At 34.1% G+C, this 13,893-nt stretch overlaps 1 protein-coding gene across 1 annotated transcript; it reads left to right on the top strand.

The window, feature by feature from the left end:
- Positions 1-2,901: 2,901 nt before the first annotated feature.
- On the top strand, positions 2,902-13,597 carry LOC131035185 (large ribosomal subunit protein uL6m). Its single transcript, XM_057966833.2, has 2 exons — positions 2,902-3,124; positions 12,951-13,597. The coding sequence occupies exon 2, from the start codon at positions 13,060-13,062 to the stop codon at positions 13,369-13,371; it is 312 nt and encodes a 103-aa protein (XP_057822816.1). The 5' UTR covers positions 2,902-3,124; positions 12,951-13,059; the 3' UTR covers positions 13,372-13,597.
- The last annotated feature ends 296 nt before the right edge of the window (positions 13,598-13,893 follow it).

The raw sequence follows: 13,893 nt of genomic DNA, 5'->3' as shown, positions 1-13,893 counted from the left end.
TAACAATTACAACAATCAAATTTCCTAACTGGGTAAGCTCTAACACGCTTAGTGTTATTCAAATCCTCTAACCAGGTGATCCATTAGCTTGGATTTCAAATCCTCTACTGAGCTTACTCCTTATAGGTTATTGCTTCTAATAGGGCATTATAGTCAATCCCTTAACTGGGTAGTCCATAACAGGATTTGTTCTTAACAAGACTTTTTGTAAAGCTTTAACGGGCTTGGTTCCTAACAGGGCGAAATTCATAAGAGTTCAAAGTACTTGTGGGTGTTCATCCCCATCGTGGTTTTTCCCATTTGGGTTTCCACATCAAAAAATATTGTGTCAAGTGGTGAATGCTTTTGTGGTTATGTTTACTATGGTTGAATTGCTTAATTGCTAAATCCACTTTGATATATTATGTTAACTGACAACAATCTGAAATATGTTTTAACTACTATTAGTAAAAGTATTTGAATGATTCAGTTAAATGGTTTGTGAGTTTCAAAGATGTTTTACTGTTAGTCTGTTATAACAGTCAACCGGTTTACTTATTGCATTTGAAGTTCAGTGTTTAAACTAGTCAATTTAGAGTTTTCTTTAAGAGGTTGATTTTGAGATTGGTGAAAGTTGATGTCAGTTTTCTATCTATTGATTCACACCCCTCCTCTCAGTAGTTGACCAGATCCTTATTCTTTCATCATGCCATCACATACAATTTCATTACTTACAATAGTTCTTTGCGAAAGTTAAAATACACCTAACAAGATACTAGCTAAGGTAGTCTCCTATACAATACATGCTTTTCCTCCTACCCCAAACATTCTAGATTATCAATTACCATTAGGAGTAGGAATTCACAATCTAAAAGCAAGAAGAAGGTTAGGCAATGAAGGCTACTATTCCATGAAACTATGAAATTGTTAGAAGCAAATACACTAGCACCTCTATAAAGTATATTCACCCCCCTATAACAACTACAATTCCCTTCTAATGTAGTTGTAGCACCTAGTTACATAAAGTTCTTTGTCTAGACTCAAATTTGTAGCAAATAAAGTTCTAGCCTTTCTTTGTACATTTTCATCATCATATTCAACAATATGCCCAAGTATAAATGTTTTTCTTTTAGTTTATTTATTATATCATTTTAATTCACACTTTTCCATTTATCATCTCTTGTATTATCACCAATTTCCACTTGATTTGGGTTTGTGTGAAAAATGGGAAGTGTCAAATTGATATATCATCCAACTATGGAGAAACCAAAATACATTGACAAATGTGCTTCAAAGAGAGAAATTTGAAAAATTCAAAATCGTGCTTGGCCTCACTATAACCTTTTGTAGATTAAAGGGAGGATTTAATACTATTTATCTAATCGAATACATTAAATTGTTTTATTTATTTATAGAATCAGAATGTTTAAGATGCATTGAACAATCGCATGGAGATGAATTGAATAGTCACATTGTTGATAAATATGTACATTACATCTTATCTGATTATATTTAATTTTGGGTTTGTAATCCTATTTTACTTTATAAATTTTTGTACTCTGGTTTCCTAGCTCGATAAAAAGTAAGGTGGAGGTTGTGATAATGAAGGATTTGGTAGAGCCTAGTTTAAGGGAAGCATGTTTAGGTTTCATAATGCAAGAGGTAGTGATGAAAAGCTGATTTTCAAAAAATATGACAAGTTTGTGAGAAACAATGAGGAAGGAGAAGTATTGGTAGAGGAATTGCATATCATGAATATAAGATCCCTTCCTCCTCCCATGCATTTTTCCATGGATTGCTTAACTAGAGATATAGTTGAAGTATTTGACAATGATTGCTGGTGGAACAACACCATATTCAAAAAATTAGAATTGCATTTGAGTAGGCATGGACTCTACTCAATCTACTTTCCTAACACTTAAGATGAAGACACACCCTTGCTCACTTTTGCAACCTTCTCAACAAGGGAGGATAGAAAATTATTCTCTCTCCCATATTTTTAAATAACATACCTTTTTCAATTTAAGTTTTTATATGGGTAAAGAAAGAAAAACATATGGTTTGATCTATGTAATGTATTGAGAGTAATTTTGATGCTATTATTGATGAGGACAAAAAAAAATCTTAAATGATTTGATCTTCGTATTTTGTTTATGATAATTTTAATGTCATATTATTGTAAACTATTTTTAGAATTAGATAAGGACCTAATCACTTTATTGTTTCCATGACCTTGTTTTAGACACACCTTTTTTTTATCAGTAAATGCTTTTGAACAAGAGCTATGAATTAGTGAAGCTACAATCAAGGGACCTCATCTTCAACATGAACGTATAACAGTTCAAACTCAAAAGTATGGTAGCTTAGTAGAGGCACAAAGCTGTCGAGCACACCAGTCCAGAGAGGGTCTCACACAAACATGAACGCTTGTAGAATCATCGGCATGAATGCCGCAACAGTTCACAAACCAAGCGCATAATAGATCAAGGAATGCACATGCCTGTGATCACAATAGCCCAATATGAGATTTGAACTTTGATGATAATATCAACAATGCGACAACTTAACCAACACACTATGAAATGAACCCTAATTTTAGACACACATTTATTTTGATAGATATGCACGACAAAATTCTAATATTTCAATTTAAAAAAATAATGTTAACCAACCCTAATCAATTTTTATTTATTATTTATCTTTTTAATCTTTAATTATATTTATATCATGTACACATTTTACTTCAATTGAAAATTACATTATAACTGCATCAATTTTATATATTAAATAAATTTGTTAACAAATTTTTATAAAAATAATCTTAAGTGAAAAACACACCTTATATTTCTATTGACACATCTATTACATCCTAAACAGCTGCAAATGATAGTATGGCTTTGCCCTACCTGATGAATCAAATAATTTACTTTCTTCGTAATCAATTTCAAAAAAGATTATATTTAGTTAAATCATATTTAGGCATTGGGCTCCAATGGTGCAGAGTGGTTTTAAGAGGAGTATATAGTTAAAGAGAGGTTTTCAGCAGAAGACTTTGTTTTTGTTGAAGCTGCGCAGGATTGTGGGTATGCGAGCAAGAGAAAGAATGCTGATGGATTATTGTTCTGCAACAACTTAATAGTAACTGGTCAGTAAAATCCTTCTTGTCTGCTACAGGATCCCCTTTGAATTGCCTCTATATTGTGGGAATCTTGTGATATGGCCTGTTTGCTTTATATAATTTCTTTTTCTCCGTTCAATAGTTCTAACTGTTATTGTAGCAGTGGTAGGGCTTGGAGTCGGGTTTTATTGCAATAATAAATTATTATTGTTATTTTCTTTTAGCTGTAAGCCCTTGGTTGGGCATGATGCAAATGTCAAGTTCTGATGATCTGGGTTGGAAGCATGAATTGGGCTTAAGAAACATCTCTTTAGAACAGTTCAAATGGTCTATTGAAAAAAAAATAAAAAAATGTGGTGATCCCCCAACCCAAAATGAAATTCTGCCCTTTTGGTATTTCCACCCAACAACGGAAATATTCTTATCCATGCCTGGAATTTGAACCGCTCATTACCATTAATCACACCTCACAGAGAAAAAACAAGTGACTATTCCAATCGGTAGTTAGAATATGAAAAGAAATACATATCAGAGCACCAGGGAAACAAATAAACGAGACAAAATTTTCTCGGATCAATGCTGTATTATGAGATCATTTGTTGTAAATGAAACTCTTTCCATCACAGTAGAAGATATCTTTCTCGGGAATAAATAGGGAAACCAAAAGATAAAATAAATTTTCAATTAATTTAGATCTATCTGTAAAAGTGGGAAAAAATCAGGTCAGGGTTAGGGTAAAAAGTAGGAAAAATTGCTGCAAAAATTTAAAAAATTCCCAGAAGCTGATATTTTTTGACCAAAATAGCTATTTTTTTGGGGAAAAATGTGTCAAAAAATTGATATTGATTAAGTTAAAAAATTACCATTATTTAAACGATAAAATCTGCAGCGGAGGATGAAAGGCGATTAATTAGGATTATTGGGGATCAATCGGTGAGTTTTGTTAAGCTTTAGTTTTGACATTTATATCTTATCCTTCTAGAAGTCCCTTTTTCTGTTATTGGTGCTGCTACAACTGTAATTTTATTCTAAAATTACGTTTGAGCTGTGGCAAATCTTTAGAGGTGCATAGGCTTTCTAGAAATTATGCAGTGTTATTTTTTTCATAAATTCTAGGGATGCTATATTCATTACCGTAGACTATCTATTGACAAAATCCAAGACTGATTTGCTTGTTTTTTGTGTCGTTTCTTTCAAGTTCTGAATTTCCTGATTTTCATATTTCAACATTTTGAATTCTTACTTCAATTTCTCTCATGCATCATTAAGCTTGAGATTCTAATCTTTGATTTTACAATTGCATTCCAAGGCTTATTCCGTCAATGCATCTCTCAGATTCATCAGATTAACCCCTTGAGTTCCCATCCTTAATGACAAGCGAGAGTATCTCTGGATCTGTAGACTCATCAAATGAAGCTATTGTAAAAAATTGTTTGTGTTGCCATTTCAATTGTGGTCTTGTTGCACTTTGGCTTCCTGTTCTTCTTACTCTTTTCTTCTACGAAATCCAATTGATATATTAATGTAGCATTCTGTCTAAGTTGTTTCAAATTTTTACCCCAGGCACCAAGCTTAGCATTCTGCACATAAGTTTTTGTAGCTGTCTTCTCGTGTCTCCTGAAATAGGCATAGGGGATGCAACTTGTATGGTGAAATTTCTGGAGATTCTTATCTCTTGAATGGAATTGAATCTTGAACTTTCCATATGATCCCAAACTTCATTTGATAGTAATATGGATTTGCAACCTCTACACACTCTTTCCTATCTTCTAGGAGCTCATTTTCTTTCATCAGATCTAGTTCCAGTCCCTTTGTGTAGGCACCTTGTCATTTTCAACATCCCTCTCACAACTTCTTTGGTTTTTGTTATTCACTCTACATCTACCAACGAAGTTCTTTATCTTTATAATTTCCTGAAGCTTTTTAACCTCTTTCTTCTCTTCTCTACAATGATGATGCAGTTTTCTTGGCACTACGTGCAAAAGCTTTTGTGTTTATGGGTCCAAGATCATTTGCTTTCCTTTGCCAGCTGTTACACTTCATCTTAACCCTTCTCCTCCTAACAAGGCTTCACAGCCAAGCCTGCTTAATAGACCACACCATCTTAGGGGAGAGATGCCACAACTTTCTCAATTACAAACATCTTGAGTAATAATGGCAGTTGATGGGAAAATTTGCCTCTTAGACCACACAAAACAGGTCAAAAGCACCATCATAAGTTCTATGTATGGACGCTGCAGATTTATGTTTGCATGTCAATATATGATTTCCCACAAATCCACAGCTCTCTGTTCACTGTCTAGCCATATGTAAATACGTTTCCTTCTCCTTTGTCTGCATGAATGCTTTGTATTTTCTGGATTGAAAACATTAGTGCTCTAGCTTTGCAATCTAGTATGCTAATGTCTCCATGGACGTGGGTTTCAATCCAGTATGAATTTTTCTTGAAATTTACACCAAAATATCTTGTAAATGTTTCCATGGATGTGGGTTGCAATAAACAGTTGTACCAATGTGCTAAGTTTAAGTGCTTTGCACTCTATGAATTCTCTGCTCTTATGCTCTAACACTATGCAAATGCTTGTAACGAAGTATCTCAACCTATACATCAGACATGCACTTTTTCAAACTGGCAATGAAAGCATGGTTGAACATTTCAACATTGTTGTGTAAGATTGATTATAGGATTTAGACAGTGTCAAACAGTCATATCCAGTCAAATACTTAATCAAAACAATTTTAGGAAATAAAGTAGGAACATCACACAACTAACTCAAATATATAAAAAATAACACAACACAATGTAAAGGAAGTATATACATGACACCAATCACTATGTGTATAAATAAATGAAGAGACTAAATCAGGGCAATTTTATTGATGCTATGGTAGTGAAAGTATATCTGTATATCCTTTTTCATATTTTTTCAATTTTCTGTGTTTGATTCTTTTCAAATGCAAAATGACATGACTTCCCAGCTGTTACAAGTCAGTGTGATTCATATACCGTGTACTTCTATCTAGATTCTAAACTCTATTCTGACTCTAACCAACACATTTACGTACATTTGTCAAGAATATTCTGTGCAACACATCTCTAGCCTTTCTCAACTATTTGTCAATAATTTACAATGTGAGACTCTTTTCTTATGATTTATGAATGAAAATCCTTTCTCTGAATTGAATATTATTGAGATTGCTATTTTGTAGGAAGCTTAACAACAGAGATTTCTTATCTTTAAGAGATCCATGCAGTGACAAAAGCCGTTTATGTCTCCTTTCTGAATCCAACTAACTGAGGGGAAAGCTTTATTCCTCGCCATTAATATCACTATTACAGTTCTTCTACTTGGAAAGAAGCAGGACAGTAAACATTATTTGGCTGGCTTCATCCTCAGCCTAGATAGAGATCCATGAGATATCACTCTTTTTGTTTTATAGAGCAATATTTGATTATTGCTATGAAGTAGCTGGATCATATGTAGTGTCTATTGCATAATGCCATAAACCATGAAACCTTGAATTTATTCCACATTGAGACAGACAAGTGTCCCAACTTTCCAAGTCTTCTTCCTATAGCTTTTCTCTCCCAAATTAAGAAAATATTTAACTTTTTGACTATTATTTTGCCTTAGCAGGTTCTAAATTCTGAGGGAGTGGGCGTTCCTCTCACGTCCCTTGACAAGATTGTCATTTGCACCCACATGAAGAAAAAATCTCTTACTTGGGGTTCATATAATATAAGACAAAGGATTACCTTCAATTAATCATTGATGATAAGATGGCATTTATATGCCAAATAGTAGTGCACATGTACAATTATTCTCTAAAATATAACCAAAATTACAACAAAGGAGAATAATGAAGAAGCCCCTATACATATCTGTTTCCTGTGTGAAGGGCAAACTACACGAGTAATCCCCACAGACTGTTTCAAATAACAAGATGGAAAGGCAAGAGGGATTGAAGATTATAAAGAGCTTGAAAAGATGTGAAGATGTCTTATCATTAAGATGTGATGAAAGAACTTCTCTTAGGGAACTTTCAGAAGATGAGGTTGATTAGGCAGGTAGGAGTGATGTGAAGGACCAGGCAGAGCCATACCAAAGAAGGGTTTGGATAGGGTGGCTAGCTTAGAAGAATGGAAGAGTAGCAAGTTCTAAACTAAGCACTTGAAATGTAGATGCAAGTCTGAAACAACTAGGAAACGTGTTGCCTAATTACCAAGATAAGAAATGAAATAAATAAACAAGAAAGTTGTATGTTTAAATTAGATTAACAAATGGGTACTATGATGCTTGAAAACTAATGGACAAAGTAAACAAAGAATGAACAGTGCAAGCTATCAATCCAATATGTAGAATGATGAACAACAGCAAGCAAATGAAAGAATTTATATTTAATGACCAAATGAAGTAGTATTATTGCAAAATTTGAATGCAGTGATGGAAAAATTAGAGAGCTAATTGGATTGGGTTAAAACAATGAAGAATACAGCTAAAAATGCTAGAAAGCAAGTATGAAGAACATGCTAAAACATTGCAGAAGTTGCTGAAATTGTCATGTAAGAAAGTGTGCTTCAATAGGAGACTGAGGAGATATGATCAGTTTTGTAAAAATCTTTGTCGAAACCAAAATGTTTGAAATAAAAGCAATCAAAAGAATGAAAATTAAGTGAAAAGTGGATTATGATGGAGAAGATTCATGAACATATTGAGGAGGAAAAATATTTTGTAACAAGGAAGCAAATGATCCCAAATTTGAAGCAAGAGAGCTTGAATAATCAAGCATAAGCTGAAATCAACTAGGAAAAATGTGCGTAGCTTTTTAAGAGCAAATTTATTGATGACATGGAACAATTGTGACAAAGAGAGATGTGAATAGAGAGATAGGGAAAGCAACAAGAATAAGGAAACAGAAATGAGATTATAAGATTTGAAAGGAAGTGAAGAAGCGTTTCAATGTAAGGAAGTTAAATATTATGAATGTAAGGAAGAGTCGAGCAATATCAAAATTCAAGATTTCTTTTTGTTAAACATCAGAGGTGTTGTTTGTAATTAGGGCTGGTGGATTCCAATTGCCTTGGGCAACATTGGAATCCGCCCCCTCCCTTTATAGGGCCAGGCCCAATACCTCTCGGCCCTCAACTAAAGAAACCTCCACGCTTCACTCAACTCACACACCTCCTTGATAGGGTCGGCTCCATCAATTAAAAGGAAATTAATACTTAACTGTTTAATGGTAAGGAGGCCGACATGGTCGAGAAGTTATATGTCCCCTATAAATGCAGCGCATACTTCTCATTATCAAATCAAGTTTTTTAGCTGATGACATTATATTCTGTAAAGAGCGAATTGATACAAAGGCATTTGGGAATAGCAAACAGTAGACAGCGAACTCCACAAGAGGCAGCAGACCGAGAGGAAGAAGATCCAAATTGGAGAGCGAACTAGATCAATCAGTTGCAGATCCCAAACAGTAGACAGCGAACTAGGAAGAAGATCCAAATTGGAAAGCGAACTAGATCAAACAGTAGCAGATCCCAAACAGTAGACAGCGAACTCCACAAGAGGCAGCAATCCATCTCCAAAGCATAGAAGACTTATTTAATGAACTGTGATTAGATGAGGAGGACTGCAAGCTGATTGAAGAGTATTTCATCTCTTTCACATAGTGACTGTAACTCCAGATAAGTGTGTAATGTTCAGTTGTATTCTAAATCATAAATCAGATCTGAGGATCCTTTGGCTGGGTTTTTCCTCTTAGGAGGTTTTCCCAGGGTAACTGTGCATTGTCCTTAGCATTTCATTTCTCTTATTATGCTTAAAAGTTCAGAAAAGTATAAATCAATTAACCTAATTCTAAATTTCTGAGTTTTATTCAATCTGAAAGTACCAAAAATAACAAGAGGTGCATTCCTGACAATAGCAAATGTATGCAAACTTCTGGATAATTGATCTGTTGATGCAAATTAAAGAGATGCGAGAATGTAAGAGAAGCATGAAGCAATTGCTATGTGATAATAAGGGCCAAACATACCACGTCATTAAATGCAAATACAGGAATATGATATGTAACGAGATAAAGAGAGATGGATGCATGCCAAGGTCTCAAATAGACCTATGAATATACCTTAGAGATGAAACATGGATGGTGAACGATTTGAAGCGATTTGCAATGGATGAGCAATACTTGAACCTCTCCAATCCGCAGATGCACACACAAACAGAACAAAAAGAGTAGCTCATTGGCAAGCTAAAAATGAATTGACAAGTGTGGAAGCTATTGCTAATCTATTCTAGAACTAATCTAAAAGCAATATGGAACAAAAGAAACTAAGACTCTTGACTTGCCAAGTGTTATTATCGAAAACCAAGATGAAATGTAAGGCCTTGCAGTGCCACATCTTTAGTAGGAGATCTCTTGTTAGGAAATGTTGCATTGTGATTGTAAGGAAATCTGCTACGCAATAGACTACATTGCTATTTGTACATACTCTAATAATTGTGGCATGTAAAAGCACACTATGAAAGCACTGAAACAACAAAAATGGATTTGTGTGTTCACAATAAGGCAGAGTTCGTCAAATATGTTTCTCCATCTTTTATGGCTTAACACGTTGATAAGAGACTGGAGAGCATATAGAACTTGTTGGAAAAATTTGGAAGGCCTGAGAAGGAAAAAACAAAATACCGAAGGCAATTGGGACTCTGCACCATTCATTTTAATCCTTTATTTTGTCTTACAATTGAGGATGACAAATCAACCACACATGATAGGGTGAAATTTTCATGTTGATTTTGCAAAACTACTTTATTGCATAGATCTTTTTAAAGATGATTCAAGCACAGGGTCAAATAGAGTTCGAACAAGTAGTTTCTCCAGAAGGCAGATTGTGTACAGGGCAGTTGTAAAACAACCACAGCGGCAACAAAGCTGCCAGTTACACCAGGGCAGCACCACTAGAGCTGTTGCAAAATAGTCACGGGGCAGTAAGCCCCCTAGATTCATGAGGGTAGAATCCCTGTGGCAGTTTCACCAAGCTTTGTAATGTCTAGGACTTCAAAATACCTCTCTAATGCTTCAAGAACAGGGTCAGATAGAGCCCAGACAAGGAAGTCATGGTCTTTGAAATACAAATTATCTAATGATGCTCAAGTTGACTGTTCCAACTCTGGATGATGGGGGAAATCATAGTAGCAAAAATCTTTGTCTGCAATAACTTGGCAAACCAAATAATATTTCCCATGAAATCGAGATTTAGTTGGGAAAAAATTGCAACTCCAAATTATACAAAAAAATAGAAAATAGGTGAAAAACTGCTATTTTAAAAAATTTAAAAGTAATGTGATTGCATAGAGATAGGGAGTGAAGAGAAACGAGAGTTTACACCATAAATTTTATAATACATATTTTTTCACCAACTTTTATGCAATGCGTGGTAATATAGTATGACAGGTCATTGCTATATAGTAACATATTATAAGTGCAGAGTTCAACATTGATGTACAAAATAACAAAAGATAGGTTGAGCCAATGCCTTGGTGCTGTGCTGTGAAGTACACTACGCTAGAGACCTGCAGGTCCTGATGATGAAGCACCCGGGGTAGATCCTCTCCAAATTTGATCAATATCCACAAGATCATGATTTACTTCCCCCAAGATGTTAAAATCTTCCTCATTGAAAATTAGTTTCTCGTAATTTGTGATTCATTTAGAATCTTATCAATTTCATTTGCTGTTCTTCCTCGGTGCTACCTCATAATGTCAAATTGAATTCATACATTGATCACATTCGGACAATTTCAATGTTTAAGGTCACAGTTAGCGCTCTGATCCTAAACATTGAAAACAATAAGCATTTAGGTTTGGGGATTAGTTTTTTTTTTCTGTTGCAAAAAGGAAGGCTTTTTTAAATAAACAAAAAGGAGGAATTTTAACAGACATTGCTGAGTCTCTATCTTCTTGTTCAGTGCCCCTGCGTGGGCTGTTATTTTGTAGTTTGTGACCTTGTGTTGCTGTCCTTTAGCAGTGGTCTGTGGTCTTTGGCATTATTCTTGTTGCTGTAGCTGTCATTCAGCTTGCACTGGTATTGTACTCTTGACTCACTATTATCAATTCAAAAAAAAAAAAAACTGAACTTGTTGGACAAAATGCTCCAAAAATGGTTGAAAGCTCTGATTCAGCTCAGCAGTGGTCTGTGGTCTTTGGCATTATTCTTGTTGCTGTAGCTGTCATTCAGCTGTTCTTCAGCTTGCACTGGTATTGTACTCTTGATTCACTATTATCAATTCAAAAAATTAAAAAACTGAACTTGATGGACAAAATGCTCCAAAAATGGTTGAAAGCTCTGATTCAACTAGAAATCCCCATCCAAAATGCTCTGAATCCTGTCAAAAATGTTAGAAAATGCTTTGGTTCATCTTAAAATCCTTTTGAAAATACACGGAAATTGTTCTGGTTCAGCTCAAAAACCCATTGAAATGAGAAAGTAAATGAAGAAAAATGTTCAAATGCCAAATAAATTGCTTGAATTGTGAAAAAAACGCCTGAGATAAATAACAATTAATTGGAAAAAATCTGTTTAATTTGTTCAAAAAATTGGTGAAAAGGGAAAACCATCAGAAAGAATCATGCTCTAGGATGAGTGCTGATTTTTTATTAGTAATTGCAATTTTTAAAAGATTTTTGCTACTAGGGGGAAATGACATTTGTGAATGCACAAAAGAGTATCCAACATCTAGAAAAAGTATAAGATGTGTAAGGAATTATCACGTAGAGATGACACTGTAGCATGTAAATTGACTGGAATGTGATGGTACATTGGTATGTGTTTATGAGATAATGGTTTAAGATCATACATGGGGAACAGTATAACACTGCAATCCGCCATGCTTTTATCTGTCCGAAGGAATTAAAGCTCACAAACATGGTAAACTATATTGACACCTGTCACCAATATTGTCAAGCTCAAACAATTGCCAATTATTTGTCGTTATCTTAAAAATCTCATTTCTAGGTTATATTAATCCCAAGTAATTAACTATTAATTGCACAAAACAAATAATTTCCTATACTAAGTTGATTTAAATTTTCTTTGCATATGATTAAGTTTAATAACACCCCATTTTGAAGAACTAGCAAGTTCAGTTGAGGATGATTGCGTATGGTTGAAAACGAGAAATCATGACTGCATCCATTGGTGTATGGTTGATAGATTTTCATTTTATTCATCATAAATAAGATTGAAGAAAATATGAAGGTATATAATTTATAACAAGCAAGGTCTAGCTTGTATGGTGATGCCTTGACAAAATAGATTTGGGTTAATGATTAATACTGCCATTTAGATTTAGGAATATAAATACACAGTATAAGAATGGCACAGTGAAGTCCATGACACTAAATATTTTATTCATAGTAAAGTCTTATAATTTAGAACATTTCTTTATCACATCCCGCTCATTCCTCCACTAAATCTACGTGGGTGTTAAAACTAATAATCCAACAACCTTAACAACAATATATTAATCATATAATTAACTTAGCAGCCCAATTAACTACTGATGATGGGTACAATTTAAGATAAATGAGACGTTGGTTTTGTGCTCTCAAAGGAATTAACAGTTTTCACCATTAGATAAGCCTGATGCTGTTTTTATGGTATAACCTTTGGGTAATAATGATGTGGAGCAGAATTATATACTAGTATGAACTTGAATCATTTTTTTATTCCATCACATGCATTTACATACCTTGTAAGTTTTTAATATAAATATAGTAAGTCCAAAGTGAATCAGGCAAGGGAAATTTTTCTAATTAGTTATTTTTACTCTGTTTTTGGTTACTGCAGGTAACACAAGAATATTGAGCATGCTATTTTCAGTGGATACCTTGGATTATTGAGCGTGCTATTTTGAGGTAGATGGTGAATTATAATTTATTGAGTTCATTTTATATCAATGGAAGCCAAATTCTTTCGTTTTTTGAAAATTGTTGGAGTTGGCTACAAAGCCAGGACTGAGGAGGAAGGCCGTAAGCTATTTCTAAGGTTAGGATATAGTCATGAGGTTGAACTCGATGTTCCACCTAGTGTTCGTGCCTTTTGCTTCAAGCCCAACATAATCTGTTGCACAGGATTAGATCTGCAAAGGGTTAGTCAGTTTGCTGCTACTGTTAGAGCTTGTAAGCCTCCAGAAGTTTACAAAGGAAAAGGTATACTCTACATGGATGAAACTATTAAGAAAAAGGAAGGGAAGAAGAAGGCAAAGTAATTTGTTCAGTGGCATATCAAAATTTGGAATTGGAACATTTTGGGGGAGTTCAGAATAGATGGTTGTCTATTCTTGAGAATATTGTTTGGATGTGAAGGCGGAGTTATATTGAAAGATTTCATTTGGATCTCACATATCCAATGAGTTATTTTGAGGATTAATAAAAGACATAAATTCACACTAATGCCATTTTAGTTTAAATAAAAATGTTGTCTGATTAAGAATACATGATTAGGATCCTTATTAAGTTTCTAAATATTGTTTTGAATTCTCAAGTTCACTTGGCAGCACTAGATATTATCATCATTTTTACATCATCAGATAGCTTAATTATTTTAATATTACGATAGTGTCGGTGAAAAGTTGATTGTAATGGACTGATGGATACATTAATGACATGTGTAAACATCTTTAGGGTTAACGTCTGCATGAGACTCATTTTGTGGAAAGCATTTTTTTTTTCAATTCATTATATTTATTGATTTTGATATATATTTTTGTCATTTATTTTTTATTTTGTGG

This window comes from Cryptomeria japonica, chromosome 2 (genome assembly GCF_030272615.1).
Source record: "Cryptomeria japonica chromosome 2, Sugi_1.0, whole genome shotgun sequence".
Taxonomy (NCBI): domain Eukaryota; kingdom Viridiplantae; phylum Streptophyta; class Pinopsida; order Cupressales; family Cupressaceae; genus Cryptomeria; species Cryptomeria japonica.
This window is presented reverse-complemented; position numbering and strand designations above follow the sequence as displayed.

What these genes read in the sequence shown, in the direction of transcription:
- LOC131035185 (XM_057966833.2), top strand. Translation starts at nt 13,060, where the DNA reads ATGGAAGCCAAATTCTTTCGTTTTTTGAAAATTGTTGGAGTTGGCTAC.